A 25,204-nucleotide genomic window follows, 5' to 3' on the forward strand; every position below is an offset into this window, starting at 1 on the left:
CTCCCGGGTTTGTTCTGCCGAGAGATGCTTGGTGGAGAAGACAAAGAGAGAAGCGGATAAAACCGGGACTGCTCCTTGCAACCAGGCATTTTGGGGAGCATTTTTTTCTAGGGCAAACTCTTTGAACACTTCAAAAGGTTGTCAAGATTAATAGCGGTTCAAAACACGCCATCTGGCTGGGACAGCTTTTGTGGGCTGTGTTTTCTATCAGTTTACTCTTGAATCCAGGGGAGGTGTTTATAGGAATGTAGCAAGTGGCAAGAATTTTGCCCACCGCCGGTCCTCTGCAGCTGATAGTACGATGCTGACAACACTGTTCCTTACCTGTGGTGGTTAGAAGTGTGTATGTCTTGTATGTGTTCCTGTTTAGCACATGCTTTTCCTCATACAGAATCACTGCTGTCCAACAGGATGGTAGAAAAACAAAGCCTGGATCCCATGTCCAAGATCTGAGATTTTGCAGGCAGCTGAGTCATGCTTCCAGTATAACCAGTGGCTCAGCTTGACCCACTTTCTGCAACTGGAGCCATGGGCTCTCTTCTGTTTAGGACCATCACTACACTGAGCCCATGTGCCCATGGCTGACCACAAGTGTTGCACACAGAGCAGGAGTGTCTGGTGGCTGCATTGTGAGGGCAGCACAGCTTAAAGCAGCAACCTGGAGTTCCCACTGGCTGGTGCATCCATTAGAAAAAGTATCATTTGATTCATTTACAGAAGAATCTGTTGTTGTGGCCATTGCAGCCTTTTCCAAATACTCCACGGGTGACCTTAGTCTGGCTTGAAGAGACAGGGACAAAATGGGGCTGGACTCTACAGCACTCCAGCCAATGCATTGATTTTGTAACAGTGTTTATGCAGGTCTCTAACCACGATAAAAATCCTGACTGTCTGTCTCCCTGTTATTCCACTCCTTGGTCTAGCTAAGCACCTGCAAGAGAGAAATTAGCATCGACACATCCTGAGATATTGCTGAGCCTGACTCAGGCTAATCCCATTTGGAGAGAGTAGATGCTGAGTAAGGAATTCAGGATCTGATCAGAGAGCTTTGAGAGATGCTGGGTTAGGAGCAAATCACTTGGGGTACAGCATTATAGCTGCAGGAGTGTCACTGGGAGAAAAGGGCAGAACAAAAACTTCCTTGCTGGAACAATGGGTAAAGGTGTCAGTGGAGGGTTGTGAGGTGGACTTTCCCCATTGTCTGGCAACTGGACAGGCTGCCCTAGATCTGTGCTTCTGCTTGCTCTGTCCTGTGAATGCTGCTGAAAGGAGGGGCATCAAGAGCGAGGTGTGTAACCAAAGGATCAGTTTAACAGCAGAACAGCTTTTAATGGCTGAATTTTCTCATGCCTTATCTCTGAAAGTCAGGAGTAGGAAACACAATCTGCAGTTTACACTTAGGTGTGGATGAGACCACATGCATTGTTCTGAGGTGGGATAACCAGGGTAAGCAAGAGGCTCAGAGGGATAGCACTGTAACCAGGATACCTTCTCCTCTGCCTGGGACTTGCAAATACCCCACCACAGAACAAATCCTCTTGACAAACAAACAGTTGCAGGAGCAGTTCAGCTGTCCCTGTACTGTGTGCTGTAAAAAGGGAAACACTACAATAGCATGAATAATAGGAGCTAATGAGACACAATGCTCTGCTTGGTTTTACTGAAGGAGAATGGCTGGCTGGCAGTTCTTTGTAGACTAAAAGATAAACCTGCCCTCTCTATGTGTGCACTTTCAAAAGGCAAATGATGGCAAGGGGGTCTATTTCTATATGAAGGTTTGCTGGATGCAGGAGCAGGAATTTGCTTGGTACGAGCTGGCTGCCAGAAACTGGTCCTGTACAGTCCTTGGAGACACTGCACCAATAGGTGAGGCTGCAAGACCTGAAGGATACCAGTCTTCAGAAATGTCCCCACCTTCCCTTTCCTCTGCACCAAATGGTACCTTACCAGTTCTTCCTAAACTTTTTTAGACCTTGAGCAAATTTTGGAAATCCACAGCATATTATGGCACTACCTTCCACTGTTCAACTTTGTGTTGTGTGAAGAAACCTTTACTTTGTTCTAAATTTGTCACTTACTGTTTTCATTTGATGCTTTGTAACTTTAATATTGGAAGATACAGCCAGCAGTCATTCCCTGTTCATTTCCTTTAAGCTGCCTTTGAATGATAAACCTCTGCTATGTTCCTTCTCAGGTTTCTGTTTCCCAGGCTGGAGAGTCTCGGTCTCATAGAGAAGGCATTTCAGACCTTAGATTATCCTTAACTTGCTCCTTCTCCTTCCTCTAGTCCTGCCTCTAGCAAAATAGCACAATAGCCATGTGCCCTGGAGCAACCTGATAGCACAGTGAGGTTGGTGGGTTTGCACTGTCAGTCTGCTAGCACTCACTTTGCATTTTTTATTGGTTTTGAACCTTGAGCTGATGCTTTCACTGAACACCCCTGGCTTGCTCTTGCCATTGCATACTTAGCCCCCCCCCCATGACTTGGTTTGCTCATCAATGGACTGGTGAGGGGATAGTTGATTGCTCACCCCTAATGAATTCACAGTCACCTGTGGTCAGAGATTGCCAAGACCTCTCCTTGCCCCTGTACTCAGCGCTGGTGAGGCCACACCTCGAGTACTGTGTCCAGTTCTGGGCCCCTCAGTTTGGGAAGGATATCGAGGTCCTGGAGCAGGTCCAAAGGAGGCAACTGGGCTGGTGAAGGGACTCGAGCACAGATCCAATGAGGAGGGGCTGAGGGAGCTGGGGGTGTTCAGGCTGGAGAAGAGGAGGCTCAGAGGAGACCTCATCACTCTCTACAACTCCCTGAAAGGAGGTTGGAGCCAGGGGGGGGTGGGCTCTTTTCCCAGGCAACTCTCAGCAAGACAAGAGGGCACAAGAGGTCTCAAGTTGTGCCAGGGGAGGTTTAGGTTGGACATTAGAAAGAATTTCTTTAGCGAGAGGGTGCTCAGCCATTGGAATGGGCTGCCCAGGGAAGGGGTGGATTCTCCATCCCTGGAGATACTTAAAAAGAGCCTGGATGTGGCACCCAGTGCCATGGGCTGGGAACTGCAGTGGGAGTGGATCAAGGGTTGGACTTGATGATCTCTGAGGTCCCTTCCAACCCAGCCAATTCTATGATTCTATGATTCATCAAATCTCTTCCCCAGAGGAACTGTGGCATATGTAGTGCAAGGCTGGGAGATCGTGCTCATGTGCTGTGGCTGCAAAGGTTGTGGCTTCCTCCCTGACACTACTGAAGGGCTGCCTTGAGGCTTGCAGTGTACCGTGCTTTGCTCAGTGCCCCAGCACTTCCTGCAGAGGCTCCAGAACCAGAACCGCTGGAACCAGAGCTCAGGCCACAGCCCTTTTCCTTGAAACACCCGGCAGGGGTCACGGTGTGACTGCAATTCCAATTGCCCCTGCTGGGGGGGACCGGGCGCAGGCTGCTGAGGCGGTTCTGATTTGTATGCAGCTCAGGCTGGATTCGAGTGGCAATCCTAATTATGTTTGCCTGGTATATGATGGTTACGTTTTTGACTGTTATCGCTGGGCTGGAAATGTAATTGATTAATATAGCGTTTAAGAAGGGAAAGAGGATTAAGGGGGTGGTGGGGCTGTGCTGCCAGACACCACGTTGACTGCCTCATGCTTTCACAGCTTCAGCTTTTGTTTGCCTGCAAACCAGCTTGTCTGGGCTCCCAAGTTGTTATTTCTCGTGGCTCTGAGCTTGTTGGCAGATCCCTCACAGCCAAGCCTCCTGCAGGGAAGGAAGCTGTAGCCCTGGAGAGATGTGCAAAGAGCTAGTGCAGGCTCCAGGTTTAATTGTGTTATATCTGGAGACAAATGCACTTGCTATTTGGCTATTATCTGGTCAAGGTGAAGTGCATGTGGGAGGAGGTCCTGTAAACTCTTGACTGAACAAAGCAGCATAGACATGTCAGCCTGTCCTAACACTAGTTTCAGGGAAGAAATCTCCTTAATGGTTATGCAGAGTACATAGAGGGGGTGAGGGATAAAAGATGAGGGCAGCATCAGTTGGGCTGTGGTCTGTGGATGTTCCCAGAGCACCAGTGCTGGCAGCAGCAACTGCACACAGACAGACACTGCTGAGACTCTGCACTTGATAGAGACAGGGTAGCAATAATCCATGTAATATTAATTAGGTCTTAAACCTTTTGCTTTTTGCAGCTGAAGCTCTCTTTGCAACTGTGAGGCCCCTTGGTGGTGTTTTGGAGCTGGGGCATGCATCTGTGCATAATGGGTTTTAAAAACCACAGAATTCTGCTAAGCAGTTGTGGACACTACTCTGCCCATTATTGGGCAAATTTATCAAGTACTAGCAGGGCCCATAAAAGCAGGTTTGTTGGCTTGTATATTGCCTGAATAGAGAATCTTAACAACTTGTGATCTTGTGGTCACAGTTAAATGGGACAACATTGCTGCAAGCACAAGAAATGTCACCAGTCCATCCCAGTGACACATGGCATTAACTCGGCTTTCAGCGCAGTAGAATCCTGAGCTTCCAGTACTTTACTGATTAATTAATTAGGTATCTGAGGTACACAGAGCATTTCTGTTACCTCCATTCTGGGAGCATGCTGCACCCAGTTCATTTAGTTGAATTTTATCATGGTTAAATTAAGCTGGACTGTGAAACTGGATGCTGCGGGGGTTGGACAGTCTTGTGCCCAACTGCTGCAGTGGCTGCAGTGCTGGGCAGAAAGGCAGAGCAAACAGCTCTGAAAGCACCACCAGAGACACCAGTAACAGTTCTGGAAGCATTTGGGCTAGCCAGGCTCTGCACAACAGCATTACCCACCCTGGCCTGTCCCACTCAGGTATCACACACCTCCAGCACAGGCTCTCCCAGCCCTTTTTGGGCTTTCAGAGGCAGATGGTGGGAAGCCCTCACTCTTACTCTTCTCATCCTCTTCTCTAGGCTTACAATTTCCTGCTCTTTCCCTCCACCTTTCTCTATTTATCCATTACTTTCTGGCCCTGTGTGTGCTTTCCAGACACCTTTCCTGTCCTCCCCGGTTCTCTTTTCCCCTGGCAGACACACACAAAAAAAAAAAATACAGAGAAGGAAGGGAGAATTACTGGGACCAGATGCCTTCCTGGTAATAGCTTAAGGTCCACTTCGTAACACCTTGTGCTTTTGATCAGTCAGTAAAGGGGGGCAGTAAAAAAAAAAAAAAAAAAAAAAAAAGCAAATGTAGTTAATGAAGCAAATGCCAGGAAGTGGCTCCTCCAGGGACAGTCTGGGGCCCCAGGGGGCTGCTTTGCTGCTCAGCCATCTGCCCACCTTCCTTTGGGGCACCACAGTGGTTGTTTGCCTTCTGAGGCTTTCACAAGGCTTGATAGGAGGGGTAGGGAAAGGCCCTGGGACCTCTCCAGGCATTAGACCATTTTGAGAGGCTGATCTAAGGCAGAAGAAACAGTGGAGGAAAGCCCTGCAAGAACTTAAAATGTGCCTTGCCATTGTGCTCTCACATTTCCATCCTTTAAGAGGGAGAAAGATTTGATCTTATAATATGTTCCTCTGGGATCCTTTTTTCTTTGTCTCAAAAATATTTCTGAAGAGCTTCTAGAAAACCTGTTACAAAAGGGACCTCCACAGTTTAAGGCTATGGGCTGGAGTTACAGCTTCATATCATTAAACCATCTTAAGCCCATACAGGAGAGGCTAAAGACAGCACCTGGTGCTGCTAAGCTTCATTTGGAGTTTGGAACTGCTAAGTGCAGATTATATTGGCTCTAAGCATTTTAGCAGCAGTGCTAAACCACTGAGAGGAACCACAGGCCTCCAGGGGAGTACATGAACCAGGTGCTGGAGGTGAGACAGCCAAACTGTGGAGTTCTGATCTGAGCAGGAACAGCAGGTGAGAATGCTGGTGGCTGGTTTGAGTGATGCTGGTATATGAGGCTCAGTGCTGTCACCATCACTGGCTCTGGCAAAGAGAAGTGTGTCCAGCCATCAGAGTGACACAAAAGATGTCTCCTTTTCTGAAGCATTTCCTCCTCTGCCCAGGAAGCTTTCATAGCCAGCTTGTTACACACCAGTGGCCCAGCATTTAAGATGGGTGATTAGAAGGAGGTTTCTGAGGCAGTCAGTGAAGCCTGATGTTGAAGGGGCTTCTCTAGTTGTTCTGTATTGCAGAGATTTAAACTTAGATGATCCTTAGATCCTCTTCAGTCAGCTGGGCAGAGCCAGGGCAGACAGACAGGAAAGGCAGTGCTGCCCATCTTGATCTGTTCCAGGACATTGCAGCATAGCCTGTCCAGTGCTGTTCCTTTCCACAAACAGGCTTTTCCTAGGAGTTTTGTCTGTGTCATTAACACCTGGCACCGCTGAGCTGCTCAGCACAAAGGCTCTTTTAGGCTTTGCCAGATTCAGATTTGGTTTGGGTAACACCCACGTGTGCCTCTCCTGCCTCCTGCACACAGCTTGCTGCTGGCCTCAGTGCAGACCCTGCACACGCTGTCCCTCCTGCAGTGCTGCGGATGGAGCCTTTCCAGACAGCCTGTCAGAGCCTGTGATCTTCACCAGATGCATTAACTCTGTTAACCTTTGAAGTGAATTTCTAATGTCAGAACAGCAGAAGTCAATGTACAACCTTCCACCTTCCCCTTCTTTTTGTCTCACCATGAAAAATTCTTCAGCCTTTTCTGTGCTTACCACAGCATTTTGTGTGGCTCAGTCCACGTTTGTCTCATCGCGTCACTCCACACAGTTCATCTTTAAGGAATTTCATCCACGCCTTAAGGAACTTGAGGAGGATGAGGTTGAGAAGGCTCCAGGGCACAGGTCCTGCCTCAGCAATGGCAGGGCAGCAATTCTGAAAAGAACGAAACAAGAGGGACCAGTGAGCTGCTTTGGAGGACCTTGCTGTATGAAAGGTGCTTGTAAGAGCAGTGACCAATTGCCTCCCTTCTTTGCACCAGCATCCCACTGGGCAAAAGGCAAAGGAAAGGTGACAGGAAAGGTTTCCCCAGACATACCCTGAACCCTGAGAGACTCTTGACAGGGTGCTCAGCCCTCAGCATCCCTCCCCATGCTAGAGTCAGATGGCATTTTTTATCCTGAAGGTGCAGCCTCACAGTGAAGCAGGGCAGTGGATCCCCAGGAAAGACTTCAGCCCATCTTTTGATGCAGTTCCAGCCAAATACAGGGCTGCTCCATGAACAAGGTGCTTGCATGCCCAAGGCAGTGAATTTAGGCTTTGTGAGGAAGAGTATATTGTGTCCAGGACATCCAGCTTCAGTGCAGCCCAGACAGCCCTGTGGCTGGACAGGACACGACTGGATGCTGAGGGGATGCAGCAGAGCAACGGCAAGGGGCACACTCCACGGAGGGGATACCCCCATGGGATGCTGCTGCTGGCAGCAAATCCCCCGTGGCAGCCACCTCCTTTGGGCAGCAGGCAGACCCCCTTGTCTGAAACGCAGGAGATTGCAGGCTGCGGCTACCTTTGAATTTCCTCCCGTCTGTGCCATCTAGTGCCCAGTACAAGAACTGGGACTGACCCAGTCTCTCACCCACAGGGGAACAGCCCGGCAGCTCTGGAGAAGAGGCTCTCCTCTCCCTGGGCCAGGCGCCAAGCCCTGGGGCAGGCAGGGATGTGCTGGGAGGATCCTTGAGATGCCGCAGCGCCTGCATGGAAAATCCCACTTAGCTCCAGGTAGGATCACAGCGCGCAGGTGTGTCTGAGGGGCGGGTGGAGCAGGGAGAGGGAGAGGGACTCTGTTCAGAGGCTGGAGGTGAGATGAGGCTGGGTGATATTACACTGCCAGAGGCTTCAGGTAGGGAGAGGAAGGCTTGAAGCTCTCCGGAATCCTGCCTTTGCTCTTCAGGCACTGCATTCTCATGGCATGCTCTGACACTGCACAGGTGTTTTAAGAGATGGAAATACTGACCTCTGACTGGAATTCTCCTGCTTGGACAGATTTCAGTGGTATTCCAAGGGGAACTACAGTTACCTTTACTTAAGCAAACACCCTCAACTGTAAAACACTTTTTTTTTTTTTTCAATGTAAGTATTGGTTATTTGGCATAATCTTTGTTACACCACTTCTTAGGTAAGTTCCTTATACTAAGTTATTCTTTAAAAAAAATTTGGCTTGATTTGCCAGCTTTGATTCTTAACTCTGCCTCTGTCCTCTTTATCCTTTTCAAAGGAATACTTTCCCTCTTTACAGACCCAGTTTCATTTATAAGCTCTAAAAGAGAAAGGATGACTCAGGAACTAACAAATTCTTGCTTCTTGCTCCAATTTTTTCAAGAATCTAGAAGATCTTTAATGGTGATGAAAAGAGCTGCTAACTCAAGCTCCTCAGCATATATCTATCCTTTGTATTGGTTTATCACAGCCAGGCATTACATATTCTCTATATTAAATTTCATCTGTTCCCATTTGCCCTGTTTCACATATGTTTTCAACAAGCTCTTGGAAATTTCCCTGATGTCCTTTGCTAGCTCCATATGTTATCTTCTGCTATTTCATTACTGGTACACAAGTAAATACATTGAACATGCTGCCTCTGCCATCTATAGGGCACCCCACTTAGTTTTTTCAACATGAAGTTTTGATCATTCATTCTTTGGTTGCACTGATAATGATTATCTGATGTCTGCTTCCCAGAACGTTTTATTAGAGACTCATAAAGTTAGTAGTGAAACTGCTCAAGGAGCAGATAAACATACTCTTGTTCTCAGGTTCTCATCCAGCAGTTTGTGAGCTCTGCTCCTCTTTGCTTGTGAACTGTATCTGGTAGTTTGCTCCCCATCAAGCTCTGCAGGTTTGTGCCTCCAGGCTCTATTGCACAGGCCTATCACGCTGTTTCTGAAATATAATATTTTCTACTTGTTTATGTTTTTCTTGGTAGCTAAGTAAGCCTGAGTGCTTAGGAAGTCTCCTTGGCCTTTTCAAATGCAAAAAGGCAGAATTGTCCTTTAACATCTGATAGGTAACTGGCTGCAGTGGTAGCTCAGTGGTTTTGGAGCTGGCATGGTCTCCCGGGACTGCTATTGATCTTAGCATGTTACTGCTTTTGAAGGGACTGATCTTTGAAACTGAGGCTCCAGGGAGTCATTGAAGGATGTGTTTGCATCCTGCTGGGTGATAAAGCTGTGAGGATTTCTGTGGGAAGGAAACTCATCTTGAAACAGATGCAGTGCTTATCTGCTTCCCTTATCAGTGCTCCATCTTTCTGGTGGTGATGTTCTCCAAAGCATCCCCTCGGCAACAGGAAGTCAGTACTGATGTCAAGGCCCCACATGCCTGAAACTTCCATTGGTCCCAGTTGTGCTCTGGTGAGTTCTGTTCCTGCTGGCCTGAGCTCAGGGCAGATGTTTCACTGTGCTGCCTGCATGGCTCTGTGCACACCTGCAGTGCATGGGCAGGGTTGGCTCTCCAGAGAGCTCCCAGCTTCTCACAAGTCTGTAGGCTTCTCTGTTACTGTCTCTCAGCTCTTTGGGACTCATAACCTCTAGGGCTTCATACCTTCCCCTGTGTCCCCAGATTTGTTGGTGTGCCACAGTCTACAGAGGCTTTCAAGTGTCTGTGAGACAGGTGCCAGCAAAAGTCTTTTCTGTGGTTTGTTCCCAGAGCCCCTTAATTTAAAGGGAAGCCCAAAATCTCTCTTTCACTCGCAAGGAAATGGAGATTCAGACAAGCAACGTGGTTGATTTAATGCAATCATTTGGCAGCAGAAAGAGGAGTAAAGTCCCTTTCCCTCCCCAAGCCTCAGCACCATAGCCCCAAGACTATGTTTCCCTTCCTCCAACCCATGCAGCAGGGACACTGTGGGTGCCCAGCAGTAACCTGGGGAGGTTTGGTGCAGGAGACTCATTTCCCTGTGCTGAGGAGGTGCTCGGCCTCCCGTGCATCATCTTCAATCGTGGCAGTGGCTGTGCCTGGGGATCCCAGAGGGTGAAGGCCTGGGCAGGGCTGAGCCTGGCTGTGGCCAGCTGCCTGGTCAGAGCAGTGCAGGGAAGGGGTTGTGCTGGGCTCCTGGCAAACCCAAATGTGCATCCCAGCTTTAATTACAGTGACACTGCTGCCTGGGTGTAATTAGCAGTTGAGAAACTCTTGAGTGTGATTTTAATAAGCTGAGAGTAATGCAGTTTGTCTTTTCTATAGGAGATGCTTTGCAAACAAAAAGGGTAATTAAAAAAGCACAGGCACGGGGCAAACCGTGGTGTGTGTGTTCCTGCTCTGTGTGCAGCATGTCTGGCACACAGCCTGATCTGGCACAGGTTCCCCCTTTGGAGCAGTCTTCATAATGGGGTTCCTGGGGGACCAACATGTGAAAATTGCAGGATTTGGCTCAATTGTGGGCTTTACAAAAGGCTCTTCCCAGTCTCTCCAGCTCCCCTTTGATATCGTGTTGTTCCTTGATAAGGATGAGTCTCCTGGGTGTCCTCCTTCCCGTTCCTTTTCATTCTTGTCACTATTGTGTTTCTGTGCTCTCCCCAACCAGCTCAAATTAGCTCGAGGCTGGTGGGACCTCTGTGGCAGAGGCCAGCAAGGCAGCCAGGGCAGTGGGAGGGGAGGCAGGAAGCCCTTTCAAGAGCAGCCAGCATTTCTGGTAGCCTTGGATGTGAAGAGCTGGACCAAGCCCCAGACTCTGCCTCTCTCCCCTGCTCCTTCCTGCTCTCTTAAAAAAAGAATCCCTAGTCTCCTGTTTCTGCACAGATCTGCCCTGACCTGCTGGAGTTCAAAGCTGATTTCTGTCCACAGGAGCTCTAATGGGGAAGCAGCTCCATCGAGTCCCCAAGTTCTGTTTCCTTCAAGCCCCCATTACACACCAGGGAAAATCTCACCAATGGATTGTCTCCCTTTCCCAGTGCTTCAAGGCAGTTGTGCTGGGAACAATGGGGGAAAGGGAAACAGAGGCACAACAGCTATCTGAAAATGGTTATCCCATCTCCCCAGGCACCAGACTGCCAGAGTCATCAATATGTCCCTGACATCTGGGGGAGAGAAGAGAGTGGGAATATTGCCCCAGCCTGTGGAAAGCCCCTTTGCCTCTATCTGCAGAGATAGGTGAAGGCTTTACCCTGGGCAGGCCAGTTTGTACTCTGCAAATACCTATTTATGCCTCGTGGCACTAGCTGCTGTGACTCTAATTATTTAGAGGGTGACTATTTTTGTAGTACCCTTCTTCTTGGGAGACACTGCTCTTTGAGAGTGCAGGGCCAAAGAAATGCTTGTGATTTTCCAGCTGTGGCCATCTCTCACTGCTTAGGAGCAGTGGTCAGGGAGCCCACGTTGATGAAAGGGAGTCAGAAGCAGCTTGATCAGTCACATCCCTTTGTGCTGTGCCACACAGGTGTTACTGGCCTGCTGCCTGCTCTGCCAGCTGACTGCAGCCCTGGCACATTGGGAAAACAAACAAAGCCTTCCCCAGAGATTGGGTTAAAATGTGGTAAAAGGATCTGAGATTCCCAACGGAGGTGGAAATAGCATCAGGTGTGGACTCTGTATGGGAAAACATCCAGCACCTGCCCCTTCCCAATGCAGAGAGGCACTGGGAGCAAATGCAGAGCAGCCCACCCATGTGGGATGGAGTGGGAGAGCTGGTGGGGCAAAGCTCTTGTGCAGGCCTTGTACTGTGCAGTGCTGCCTGTCCAGACTCCACAGAATCCATGCCTTTCCCAAAGCCATGGGAAGCAAGTCTTCCCAGGAGCCATGCTGGTACAGCCTCTGTCTCTGGCTCGTTCACAGGTTCCAAGGTAGGCTGGAAGTGCTTAGAAACAGATTTGTGATTCTGACAGCATGAAAACAATGCCATCCCCAAAATGAAAAAGCCCAAGGAAAGCTGCACAGGGGGGCAGAAAAACCAGACAGGGACCCTTCTCCCTCTAGGGCCTTGGGACCCGTACTTGAGAAACAGGGAGTGGGAAAAAGGGCTGAGAGCTGTTGGAATAAATCTGATGTATGCCCAGACTCACAGCAGAAGCTGTCTGGCATGGTGTAGGGCTATGTGCATTACCTATGCTGCTGCTGAGCACCCTCCTCACCTGCCCACCACAGCAAAAATGGTCCTGGTGTAAATCAGAGCTCTCCTGCCCATAAAATTCTTGTTTCTGGATGTTCATTCCAGAGATAGTTTTGCTCTTTGGAGACTGGAGGAGGCATAGCTGGAAAGCATGTAGCCTCTGCACACTCATTGCAAATTGGCACTTGATCTAAAGCCTTCTCAGTGAAAATTCTTCCCACACAGCACCTGAACAACCATCAGGGTCTCGTTGCTTATCCAGCACCCTCAGAGATGGCTTGATTCCTACTGCCACATCAGCTGAGTGACTGCACAGTGTGCAGTGGTGGAGGAAGGTACCAATAGGCCTGGGGATGTGGGCTGACAAGTGGAGACAGAAGCTCTGGGGATGGCTGCACTGCTCTTGCCTCTGCTGCTTTGTTTCATCCCTCTTTGAGAGACTGACCCTGTTGTGTAGCAGGAGCTTCTGAGTGGTCTGATTGAAAATTTGCCATAAAGTAACTTAGGAGTGATTCTGGCCTACTATGATGTGCTGAATTTTATGCCAGGAGCTTGATTTGGGGCTCTGAGAGCAGAAGAGCTGATCCTGCAGTAAAAACTGCTGAGAAAGGGACAAGAAGTTATGAGGCTTCTTGAGAAGCACAGCTCTCCTGAGGTGAAGCTTGGAAGGGCTGCCCATACAGATCTCCATGGGGCTCGTGTTCAGGAATAACTTCTGAGTCTCACATCTTCAAGTCCCACTGATTCTTAGACAGAATGGAAAAAAGATTTGTGGACATCCTTGCAGTGGACCTTGGCTCTTCCGGGGCAAAGTCCTTATTCCTCTGGTTTTAAGGCTGTCTTGCTTTGGTTGGACTTTAACTGCAATTAGTCATCCAACAACTTTCTTTAATAATCTTCAAGTTTTCCATTAAGTGGCAAACACTTTGAACTTTTCTCCAGTTCCTCTGCTGCAATCTAATCTGTCATTTTTCACAAGGAGATGGAGATACCTTCATGTTTTATTCATTTCCTGTTTACAGTGGAGGAGAAACCAAAGTCATGAAAAACAGTGAAAACAACAGCCCGTGGAGCTCCAGGCACTCTGCAGTCAGTGTCAGCCTCTGCACTTGTCACTTCTGACTGCACCTGGATTTACTCTATGTCTCAGGCAACTGACAGGGAGAAGTGGCAATGTTTAGCAACACACTTAAAGGAATATAGGGGGAAGATTCCTTATTCCAACCCAGGCACTGACCTGATCTGAAACCCGGGGCAAGATTGTCTCTGTTGCCCTATCTCTGAAGGTGGGGAGATTAATCCTTTTCTCATGTCAGCCTGTAGTGTTCCCTGGTCCAGACAGCTGCTTAAAAATGCTGTTAAGTAATAATTTATTTTTGTAGTGGTGAATTTGGCCATCTGGACAGGTTATGTTGTTTGGGAATCTTCCTGTAGGTGTTGTGAGCTCTGAGGACTGTTATTTGGTAGGCAGCTTTACAGTCTGCCCTGTGTCTTTCTCTCTCTTACCATAAGAATCAGTGGATAAATAGGTGAAGGGACCTGTTATTACTCTGTTCTTCCTCTTTGTGCTTCCAGTTTGGCCAGAGCTCAGTCTGCCACCCACAGTGTGTTTGGGCTGTCTCCAAACTATCCTGTAACAGACAAGTGGCACCTTGAGTGAATGGGGAGCTTCCCATGGAATTCCAGGCTTTCCAGGCCTACTGCTGTTGTAGTCTTACTGAAAAATGCAGATGTCTTTTTTGGATAAGATTATCAGAACAATTAGATGTTAGTTGTTTCTGTTTTGACCCCAACAGCTCCAAAGCCAGGCCCCCTCCAATGTAACAGAGCAAGGGGGAGTAGTTTACCAATAACATGTTTATATAATTTGCAAGAGAGTGTAAATATAGTAAGCAAATCTTACATATGTAAGAGAAAGCTTATTTGTCCTAGATCTGAAAAAAAATCTCTTATGCATATTTCCTAGCAGTCAGAAAGGGATCTAACACAGGTATGCACCTGCTTTTGAGTCCCTTGACACTATCAAAGCAGGCTCATTACGTGGCGTGAATGAGATTCCAAACATTATTTTTGTGTACAGGAATACTCCTTACAGTGCTTTAAATACCACCCTTACCTGGGCCAAGAGAATGGGGGAGATCTCTGGCTGAAGAATAACCTGGGAAGGGGAACAAGTAAGATCCTTCTCCAGACTAGTGCACTATGTGTTGCACAAGCAGCTCTGCTTGAAAGAGTCATTCCCACATCTCCCATCCCCACCCAAACCTAAGAACAAGCCATGGAGGTTCCTGTCAGTGTGGGATTTCAATTCTATGAGCTGGTAGCATTTATTTGCCTGCTGTTGCGTGCAGATCTTGGTGCCATTGGTGGAAGGTGACAGTAACTCCATGCATTCCGTGTTGCAAAAGCCTGAGCTGTTCCTGTCTTTCCCAGCTGCCTCAACTGAGAAGACAACCATGTCTTCTGTTAGCTTCTCCTTTACACAGCTATTCCTGAGGTACTTCACCAGTAATTTTTAAGCTTGGAATCACACCTTGTACTAATGCATGACACGGCTTTCCATGGTCATCACTGAAAGATCAACAAAACGGTAGTGAAGGAAGTTGAAAATGAATTATTTCCCCTTTGGAGAGCAATGGTACATCCTTGAGAGATTTCCTCCCCATTCCCGGGGTACAAGACTTCCTCTGATGGAGAAGGACAGGATGTGCCTCTCAAGAGCTTCCCAGGTCCATGTCCAGCACGCTGCTTTTATGGGAAACATGTTCCTTCTCCACAGAGCTCCCAGCCCCTATGGCCATGAAGCCGGGCAGTGCTCCAGCACTGGCAAACTTCGAAGACTCTGGGAATGGGATTTTCCTTAACAGGGTGGGTGGGAATGGGAGCAACAGTGCTCAAGTACAGAGGGTGTTCCCTTGCTGCCAGGGCTTGTGCCACCGGCAAAACCACCAACTGGCAGAGTATTGTTTGATGCATGAAGAAAAAGAAACAACTTTGCCAGTTATAAATTCACTCCTGGGACTACCCAACTGCAAAGTATTGTCTCCATTCAAGTCTGATCTTTCCTCATTCTCCACCCTCTATGCTGTTCCCTTTACCGTGAGAAAGTGCAGCACGGAAAGTGTCTGACCACTCTGTTCTCAGCTTGCCCTGTGAGCCAGCAATTCTTCAGGGATGAGGAGGGGGAAGGGTGACATGCCTTTACTGCTCAAAGATACAACTTCATTACATCACCCTCCCTTTCTGACCACTCCCGTATATAAAGTCTTGCTGCCACTCAGCTCTGTGGGACCGATTTTGCTTTTGGAATCCCTGCTTCTGGGATCTCTTGAGGGATAAGGGAGAAGAGAGCCAGGTAGGAGTGCCATTAGCTGAAGGTGAGCTGCAACCAGGAAGAAAAGAGCTTTTAATGTAGTGAGTAAACAGCATTATTTTATCTTAATCATCTCTGTATTTCGATTGGATTGGGGTGTGAAATGGAGGAATTGTTTATTTTCCTTATTATGTACCTTTCCAGCTCTTTAATCATAGTTCATTAAAGTGTACCTTTGTATGACAAGCTTTCAGGCAAGGTTTGGAGAGCAAATGTTTCTCTTTTATAGGGACTGACAGGTCTTAATCTACTGTGTTGACTTTGGATTCCCTCAGTTAATGAAGGCCAGGTCAAAGGCGTCAGGGTCTCTGTCCAAATAATCTGAATAGCTGCTGGTTTACCCCTCAGGGGACCTACTTAGCACTGTGGCTTGATAGGGTCAGCAGTACATGAGCTGATTATTTCAAAGAGGTGTTGGGTTTTCTGACAGAGGCAGAGAGCAGAGAAAGGAGCAGGTTGTCTGGTGACCTGGGATTTCTATCACGTCACTGGGAAAGCTATTTCACCTCTGTATGCCCCATCTAAAGGTACCTTATCTACCACCCTATCTGAAGGCTGAAAAGGTCTATGGAAAGGTTGGTATGTAGGGTCATAAGACTGAGTCACAATTTGACCCTGATTTTGCTTGTGGTGTCAGTGACATGGCGTGCTGATAAGAGAAGTGCTGCTTTAGCAACCTGACAGGAAAGACTATCAAACCTGCCACCAGAGAGGTCAGAGCTGTACAAACCCTGGAAGGCAGATTTCATGGAGTGCTAAGGATGAGAAATTCCTATTTAAGTCAATGCCCTGCTGGCAAGTAGTTCTCTTCAGAGAAAGATGGGTCTAAGGAGGGGAATGAAATCCATAATGGTACCTTGGAAAATGCAGACTCTGTTGTCAAGTACCAGCAAGTTTCTTACCTGGCAGCAAGGACTGTGGCATGATTCTGGAGGTGTCCTTCAGAAGCAGAAGGAAGAGCAGTGCTGTGGGGAGAGAACAGAGCTGCCAGTGCAGAGCCTGGGGAGCACCCAGCAAAGCACACACCAGGGATTTGTCATGTATGGGGAAACCAGCCTGTGAAACAGAAAGAAATAAACCAAGCAGGCCATGTTTAATTCTTGGTAAAGAAATTTCTTTACATGTGCTTGGAAAAAAAAGACCTGCTCGTGCTCTTGGCTCTTTTTTACACCATGATACTCCAACTCATGCTAATTACAAAGCTGAAATCAACAGGTCTGGTTACCTCTTTAGTGGAAGAGGTACAACATCTCCCACTGAAAATCTACTCAGTTCCCATATTACTGTTCAGTTTGTGCTGAACTCTTTCTAACATGTTGAGGGTGGGCTCTCTGGGACCAGGGCTTTTCTCTCTAATACAGCACAGGGTCCTGGGCTGCATTTCCTGATCCAGCTGTTCAAAGTAACCAGAGTCAGACCATGGCTAGACCAGGAGAGGCAAAGGTATTCAAACCAGCTCCATGAAAATAAAGACACCCATCTGTCTGTACAGTCTTGATTTAGCAAAAGCAGTGAATTTAAGCAGGTAGCCACAATGGTTTCTTCTCAGTTGGAAGCTGAGCTCTTTTCAAGTTCTGCTGAAGGCTGTCAAAATCTCTTCAATTAATGCAGCCTTGAGTTAATTTATTATTTTGGAATCTAGAGCATTTTTTTCTTTGCTTCAAAGTCTATAAAATAAATAGTTACCTGCTATGACAATAGCATTAAATGAACCTTCTGCAGAGCACAAATAAAGTGCAGGCTTAACTGCTGAGAACTTCAGCGTGCATGTGAAGGATAGATCCAACTGCAGCCTGAAGAAAGCCTCTAGCCTTGAGAGAGGGCAATGTTTGCTTTTCCCCCTTAGTTTTCCCATTTACTACTCTTCCATCTTTATTGTTCTCCAGTCTTCCTCCTTCATTCTCTCATCCTCTGTTTTTCCCTTTAACCAGTTTAGGGTTTTTTTTTTCTCTCCTGGTGTTGTCTGCTGGTGTTGCTTCATGAAATTCCTATGGAAAAAATCAGTAGGGTGTGGGGGAAGAAGCAAAAAGAAACTACCTGAAAATGCTTTGAAGTTGCCTGTTGCTTCTCTGTATCTGCAAGGTCTATCACAAGAGCTGTGAGGGCATTGCTTCGTGTGCTGGTGGATGTACTTCTTAAGAAGAAGGAACAAATGGAGATTACAATCTGTTGTTCATGTTTCAGTGTAATAGTGCATGCTAATTTTTGGAGAATGTTAAACGTGACCATGCTGTGAACATCACAAATGAAAAGAGGTGGCAAGCACTACAGGAAGAGATTTTTTCTTTTTGAGTAGTGGGTTGAGATATTGATACTAACAAGGCAGCAATGCACCTGCATTAAACACGGTATTACTGTTTGATGTGTGGTTTTGCTGCTTGAAATATGCAAGGCTGGGTTATAAAAGGACTATTATGTTAAAACCTTGACAGATATTTGAAGTTCCCACAGAAATGAGGTAGTTGTGCATAGCACAGCTTGTGCTTAGCAAGCTATTCACCTGTCAGAACAAGAAATGCTCATTTCACATTTCATAACATCTTCTGACCCCATCCTCACTTTACTTGTGTGTAAGTGAAAGAGTGACTTGCTGAGGGGCATCCAACCTGTTCCAGCTCTGTGCTGGTAAGAACATGCCACAGGTGAGACTACATTGCCCTTGAAGAAGGACACAGGAATATGCTTTATTTTGTTGGCTCACTGTTGCAAAATTTGTTTCTCAGCAGTGGAGGCAAAGAGTAACATTTGGAAAATTCGTATTTAAACCAGGGATTTTTTAACAACTAGCAACCTTTCTGTGTCATCCTCTGAGACAAATGTGGTGACAGGGAGATGCTCTTCTGACCTAGACCTACTTCAGGGACACAGTTTCATAGTTCTAAAGTTTTTATTGAGCATAAAACCTGGTACCCTCACACCTATGGGGTTAGTAAATTAAGAAAGGGGTTGATTCAGTTCAATGGGCTGCATCTGAAATTGCCCTATAAAATCTTCATCATTTAATGTGTGACAGACTGAAAGTGCAGTTTAGTTTGGGGCAGAGAGCAGATACCTTTCCACATGAAGTGCTTTTTCAGAGGACAGGGGTTTTGGAGTAGCTTCTGTTTCAGTCTTTTCTCTGCAGTATCATGGGTCTCACATCAATGAATTAGATCCAGTGAGAGCAGTTCATGTTGCTAACTGAATATGGCCTCCATGTGTCCATCAGACTGGCCAGTAGAAGCACCAGAAACCAAACAAGCATCGAGTCCTTCTGAGCCTACAGAATATTTTCTGTGCCAGTACCTAATTTCCAGAAAGTTCCCATGTTTGCTTAAGATCTCTTAGATACCCATTGAAAAATGGGTATATGCTAAATCTATTCCAAATACCTCAAAGCTAGAATGCTTATGTTTTATAGTAATGATTTTACCAAATGTAAATGCTAAACAGAATTCTAGTTTTGGTTGTTATTACAGAAAATATGACATTTTTAAGCAGAGGAAATATCACTTACTTTTCTCAAAAGTTCTCAAAAACTTTTTACTCTTGGAACTAACTAAGCCTTTATTAATGAGTCATTGTAGAATAGCTACCATCCTTCTCAAGTAAGTTGATATTCAGTGTATCAAAGGTTGGAGTGGGGCAGAGGGACTGGACAGGTTTGGAATTAACTGCCTGACTGATCCTGGTGGGTCAAAAGATAGCACTGAGCAGTGCTGCCTGGCACAGGCAGACATTGCCTCATCCTGCATTTGCAGGACAGCCTTGTGGCTAAAAATTAGGTGCAGGACATGTGGGCTTGAATCCTTGCTGTGCCCAAGTTTCAGACAAGCTGTGATTTGCCTGTGCTGCATTCAGGTCTTGTGTTCAAAGCTGGGTCTGAAGTTAGCAAGCCATGGGCAGTGGCAAGAGCTTTAGTAGCTGAGTCCTTTGAGTCCAAATAACAGTTCCTCCAGCTCATAACCTTGAGTCTGGGTTGCTACTGGGGTTTATGCTGCATTGTTTAACAGCAGGTGAGCTGCAACAGTACTTCTAGACTTGGCACAAACAGACATGTAGGATTATTGCTTAAAAACCTCAGTGAGGCTTAGTGATGGAGGGCAGGTTTCTTCATCCTTACCTTCCTGCTCTGCCATCCTTCCTCTCAGAGGGTGCTGCTGTGGGATCAGGGGTGGCAGAACAGGCATTGCATCTCCTCATTGTAGCTGGAATATTAATCTGAACTGAAACTGATGACAATTTCAGGCAGTGGATATCTGTGATTGCTGAAAACAGATGTGTGAGCTGGTCTGGTGCCCTTGCATTGCAACCAGTCCCTTTTTGAACCACGAGATTGCCAGCTGGTTAGGTAAGAGGGGTGTGAGGGTACTTGACCATGTGGAAATGGGAGCACTTCTACTTCAGATGACAAAATATTTACTCAGTTACTTAATCAGAATTTAAGAGCTAGAAATGAGGTCTAGGAAAACTCCCATTCTCACCATGTAGTAACTGAATCCAAGAACACAGAATGATTGTGCTGGTGATACACAACCTTTGTGAAGGCCAAAACATGCATTTTGAAAGGTGTGGGTTCTTGACTCTCCTCCTAGTCAATGATTACTTCTGCATTCCTCTGATACTGTGAATTCAAACGTAATGAGTTTCAATGGGTTAAGCTCAGGAGCAGAGCAGCACAAACACCAAATAGTATGGGGTGCTTCAGAGAGTTTTAAGGGAAGTGGTTACTGCTCCAAGGATCTGTTTTCTCTAGAAGGGGGTTCATCACTTGAGAAAGTTTATTCAAAGGCTGTCAGCACATAAAGATCTGCTCAAAAGGACAGGACAGACTTGCAGAAAGTTTTGGGAGGTAAGGAGGAATTCAAATTACCTTCAGTAACCCATGTCCCTCAGCCTGGAAGTGCTGTGTGGGCTTACTTATTCAACAGATTATAAGACAATATGACTCTTTTAATGTATCATATGAAAGCTTGCCAAAAAAAGAATGATAGGACCTGACTAACTAGTTTGAATAAGCTTGTGTCTAATAAACAAATTCAAGTTGAATGGTGGAAGAGCACATGAAAACATCTTCTGCAGCAGTGGGGGAATAGAACTATTTTAATGATGCATTCTGATTTTAAATTGGGAGTGAATGTAATGGTGATGTTTTGAATGAGTTTATAAAACTTTATTTTAAGAATTTGTATTTTTGAGATTGAGTTTGCCAGTTCCGGATTTCTGAGAGGTCCCCAACTAGAGAACACTGTGAAAATTACATGAAGTGGGGTATTCTGCATTTATTCCACCTTTCCGACTTTTTTCACTTCATAGTTTATCCTCAAGTGGCTTAATATAAAAAAATTTGGATTTGATGCTAAAATTTCTGCAGGAAAACATGGAAGTTTTTGGGGAGAAAGGTTGCTTCAAGAGGAAATTATTGTCTCTTTTTCAGTGAACTTGCATTTTACTCTGCATTTGAAGAATACTACATGCCATTAGGGCTTTGTACAGAAAACCTAATGCCTGTGGAGGAATTGCAGATTCTTATGACAGTAGCTGCCTTTGTGAGCAGCAATACCTGCAAGCCAGCTGGAACAGCCTCCTTTATTCAGGGGCTTTTTGCTCACTTCTGTTTCATCCTGATTTATCTCTGGCTTGAAATCACAGCAATAAGCAGGGACCACTGGTCTACACCAAGACCTTTCTCTTTAAAATTGATCTGTATGTGCAGACACAGCAGTAGAGTGTGAAAACATTATTTCAGCTCTTTGTTATTAATTATTTAAATATGGCAATGTTATTGATATGGATTAGGCTTTGGGTTTCCTCAGAAGGGCATAGTCTGTGTCCTGTGACAATATTCAAGGTGTCTGATCTATCCTTGCATAGCATGGACTGCTTTGGGAAGTAAGAACAAATGTCTCAAAGTTAATGGCCAAGAATTGGCTACTGGGCTGGGGGTGGGAGTACAAGGAACTCTTTAGGAGTGGGTGCTGAGATATTCAGCTGTTGCAAGACGGGTTTAAAGCTGAAATCTCTTGGGTTGAAGTTCGTGGTTAAAGGTTGAGGCATTGTCAGTGGGTGCTTCACTACTTCAGTCAAGAAGAGGCAGTGCCTGAGCATACCTGGACTTCTTTGTCATCCTCTGGTATCCCACTGCTCTCTCTCCTGCTTGCTGCCCCTATCTCCTCTTTCAGTCCTCATGGTGCTTCAGACCTCTTGGCAGGGATGTCAGACCCTGTATCCCCTGCCTGACACGAGCACCTGTGGCACAGGGGCTCTGTTGATTCACGAGCAGTGTCATGTTTAAATAAGGTTGTGAATGCTGTGACACATCTGAATACAGCTCAGTGGGGTTGCTCATACACACCTAACTCTGCTGCTTGCTGTTCCTCCCCATCTTCCTGTAGAAATTAAGACAGACTATCAAGGCAATATTTTAAATTCCATGTCTGGGACTGGCTGTTGGACCTTTTTAACAAGAAGAAATAATCTTGTTGCCTTTAATGATTTTACAGCCCCTCTCTCCTGGAAGCCTATTGCTTCTCCCAAGTTCAGACTGCTGGATTTGGCTGGAGGTTAAAACCAGTCTGAGCAGACAATAGTTGGGTAGCCAGCTTAGCTGGTGGCCTGCAGCTGCTGCTCCACTCCCAACAATAAATCATAGCTGGGACTTCAGAGCCAAGGCTCAGAAATACCATTGGTGCAAAAACTCAGCTGCTCCTGCAGGGTGTCTACCCAGGGCACGGGGCAAGTGTGGTGAGGTGGCATAGGGAATGGTTATCTGTAGGCTCCTGATCCATCTCCCTCTTGACATACAGCAAAAAAAAATGCCTGTTTGACTCTTGGCTGTGCCACAGGTAGGAAGGCAGTGAGGACTGTGCCAGGGATACTTCCCTCTATGGTCAGGGTGAAATAGGTTTAGGAGCTTGTAGGAGTCGAGCTGAGAGTGAAGGCAAAGAGAATTGTCCTCATCTGAGTTAGCTCTCTGTACTGCTGAAGAAGAGAAAGCTGCAGATCTTTAACTCATACCTCTGCTGCTGCTTCTTAGCAGGATCAACCCGACACATTGCACAGATAAACTTTTATTAAGTTCATATTTTCTGGCCCCACTTGGATCACAGAGGACCAGCCCAGATGGTGACGTGGTACTGCAGTGCAGTGCAGGAGCAGTGCCCAGCAATCAGTGTCTCCTTCATGGCTCTCTGCTTGTCCCTGTCCCCACTGGTCTGTGTCTTACCCTGGCCCTGGGAGCCCTGCCTGAGGCACATGAGTGGGCTGGAGAGCCCTTTTCAAGGTCTGTGCACTCACTGAGCAGCTGGGCACTCCACATGGAGCTCCTTTACAGGTCTAGGAGATGCTAAAATCCATCCAAATCCAGAGAGGAGTTGAAAGATGAGAGCAGAGGTGCCATCTGAGGTTTCCCCACCTCCTCTCGTGCTCTCAGCATAACTTGCCTGACAAAGCAGTAAATCTTACAGGGGCCCAGCAGTGAGTCAAGCAGTTGTGGAGGAGAACTGCCCAGCCCAGCCAGCAGCCTGTGGGTTAACACACCAGCTCTGGGGCTTCAGTCACCAGCACAGAGCAGCCTTCAGATGAAACAAAGTACCTTCTGCCTAACTGGGAGGCAGATAAAAGATCCCATGGCATTTCTTGTGAAGCCTGGAGGAGACTGCCAGTGCTGAAGCTGAACTCTCTCTGCCAACAAAAAAAAACAAAACTGTCTTTAAACTCTGAGGCTGTGTGTGAGCTATTGTTGGGGACATAATGGCTTCTCTGTTTCCCTGCACAGTTGTTGCTCTGCAAACACGCCACTGGTCTCTTAAAAATAGTGGAGTGTAAATCAAGTTCTAGAACCTGTAAAGAGGTTTCATCCATTTATCTTTTACTGCCTTGGTTGACATTTGTTTACAGAACAGCACATACAGCAGATTTACACCCAGGTTTGGGCTGTTTTACTTGGAAAAGGCCATCTTTGGTGCTCAGGCTGAGACTCTCAGACACAGGGCTTGGATAGCAAGTGTGTATCTCGAATTTAAATAACAGGAGTGGGGGTGAGGTTGAGGAGGCCGTGCTTGCTAATCTCCTCCCTCTGTAAAAAGTTTTGGTTGGCTGGACTGGGCTGTTTCCTTTAGTTAGCTCAGTGCTGGCACCCTCACTGCTCCCTTATCCTGCCTGTGCTGCTGCTGCAAAGCACTGAGTGCTGCTCGGACTGCTGGAGTTTGCTCTGCTTTGGGCTGTTGAACACTCACAGAGGCTGGGGTTGTGGAGCCACTCTTCACCCACACTGCCATGGACTGGCTTGTCTCTGAGGATGACAGATGCTTCGGTAAGGTAAAGGGCATCTTGGCTATTGCACCAGTACAGTGGTCACAGAGAAAACCCAAAGCTGCACCACACAGGGGGAAGTTGGGCCCTCAGTGCAATATGGTGATTTTAGGTCTTTCTTGCTGGAACAGTCCTATAATGGGAAGGGAAATGAGTCAAAGAAGTTGCTGAAGCTGTATTTCAGGAATAAGGTCCCAGCAAGGTGGCAGTGACACTTCATCCCCTCAATAGCTCTTTACTGATCCTAGTGCATATCTGGAATATGTTTGTTGCAGAGCTTGGTGTCCTGTGCTCACCCACAAATGAACTGCAACTCTGGACACCCCAGAAGCAGCTGTGTGCAGGACAGGGAAACATGGAGTCGAGAGCACTGGCTGTCACCCTCTAGAAGTGGCAGGTCCTTGGCAAAGTGCTCTGGCCAAGGGCCCTGAGCAGGAGGGGGTGCTCTGCCCATGCTGGGATTTGCCAAATGGCTTTGGCCCAAGTTGCTTGCTGATGACGAAGATGTGTTTTGAACTAGTTGTTGACAACCTTCTGGACAGAGACTCCTTCACAGACATGGTATTTTAAGGCATATTATATGAAGTTAATTTTTAAAAAATATTTGTCCTGTGAAGGTGATGTAAGTCATGGCTAACACCCATTATGCTCTGCACCTTGGATTGTCCTTCTCACCTATGAATCTTTTGCTTTTTTGGTGGATACAGTTACCTGCCAGCTATAAGACAGGTTCTTACCCAAGTGATAGTTGCTTGTTTGGAGCCTTTCCATTGCTGGTACTGCAACACTTCAGAGCTGTTACCTGGGTGCTTCCAGGAGTCCCTGGGTGCTCACTGAAGTAGATCACTCTGCAAATAGGATGGCAGCAATGGGTAAAGGGGAAATGGGTAAAGGCTTTGGAGTTGATAGAATGGCTGTTTTGTACAGAGATGGCTGGGGCATAGAGAAATGGTACCAGCAGTGCCCATAGAAAAGGTCCTGGTAGGAATCTTGAGTGAGGAAATATTTGACAGACCCTTCCATGAGGGCAGGGGGAAGCTGTTCACAGCCTATGGCTCAGAATTCTTGGAAACCTGCTAACAAGCAAAGGCTGGAAAGATGGGAAGAAGTCATATATACAGCCTTGCTGCATGGCTGTGAAATAGGGAGGGAGGAAGGAATAACACAGATGACTGTTCACCTGGCAAAGCCAGCCTGCCTCCAGGGTGTGGGCAGCATGCAGCCCTCAACTCCATCACATTACAAAGGAGGCAAAGAGCCTGCCAGCATGTGTTGGAGGAGAGAATCTGGTAAAAAGTCTCTGGTATTACTGACTTTATTTGTGAACTAGATCAAACTGGGGGGCCCCTGTCCTCCCAAGCAGAGCTGAGCCTTGCTGAGCATCTAAAATCAGAGCATCAGGTCACAGAGCAATCAGCTCCCCTGATGCCACTGAAAGCGTGACAGCAGCAGGACACCTTGAACATCCTCTCCCCTCTTTATATTCTACTTCAGTTCAAAAGAGGACATCACCCTGATGTAGCTGTCAAGGCCAGAAGTGTGCTCACAGCT

At 46.8% G+C, this 25,204-nt stretch overlaps 2 protein-coding genes across 9 annotated transcripts in view; both read left to right on the plus strand.

Moving 5' to 3' along the window:
- UPB1 (beta-ureidopropionase 1) overlaps positions 1-15,615 on the plus strand; it is a 74,592-nt gene extending 58,977 nt beyond the window's left edge. The window contains exon 11 of the transcript XR_011729720.1: positions 15,601-15,615. The gene's annotated coding sequence lies outside the window, so the exon portion shown is untranslated. The remainder of the gene's footprint in view (positions 1-15,600) is intronic.
- GGT1 (gamma-glutamyltransferase 1) overlaps positions 1-25,204 on the plus strand; it is a 60,186-nt gene that overhangs the window by 23,551 nt on the left and 11,431 nt on the right. The window contains exon 4 of one of the 8 annotated variants that reach the window (XM_071763282.1): positions 7,531-7,667. The exons of 4 other annotated variants lie outside the window; for them this stretch is intronic. Coding sequence is in view for 1 of the 4 variants with exons in the window: in XM_071763278.1 (XP_071619379.1) it covers positions 23,647-23,654 (8 nt within the window). In the remaining 3 variants the exon portion in view is untranslated. Of the gene's footprint in view, positions 1-7,530; positions 7,668-15,236; positions 15,344-20,018; positions 20,193-23,478; positions 23,655-25,204 lie in introns of those variants that run through there. 3 more of the 8 variants (XM_071763286.1, XM_071763279.1, XM_071763278.1) reach the window with 3 other exon arrangements.

The sequence above is a fragment of the Heliangelus exortis genome, chromosome 19, assembly GCF_036169615.1.
Source record: "Heliangelus exortis chromosome 19, bHelExo1.hap1, whole genome shotgun sequence".
NCBI classification, from domain to species: domain Eukaryota; kingdom Metazoa; phylum Chordata; class Aves; order Apodiformes; family Trochilidae; genus Heliangelus; species Heliangelus exortis.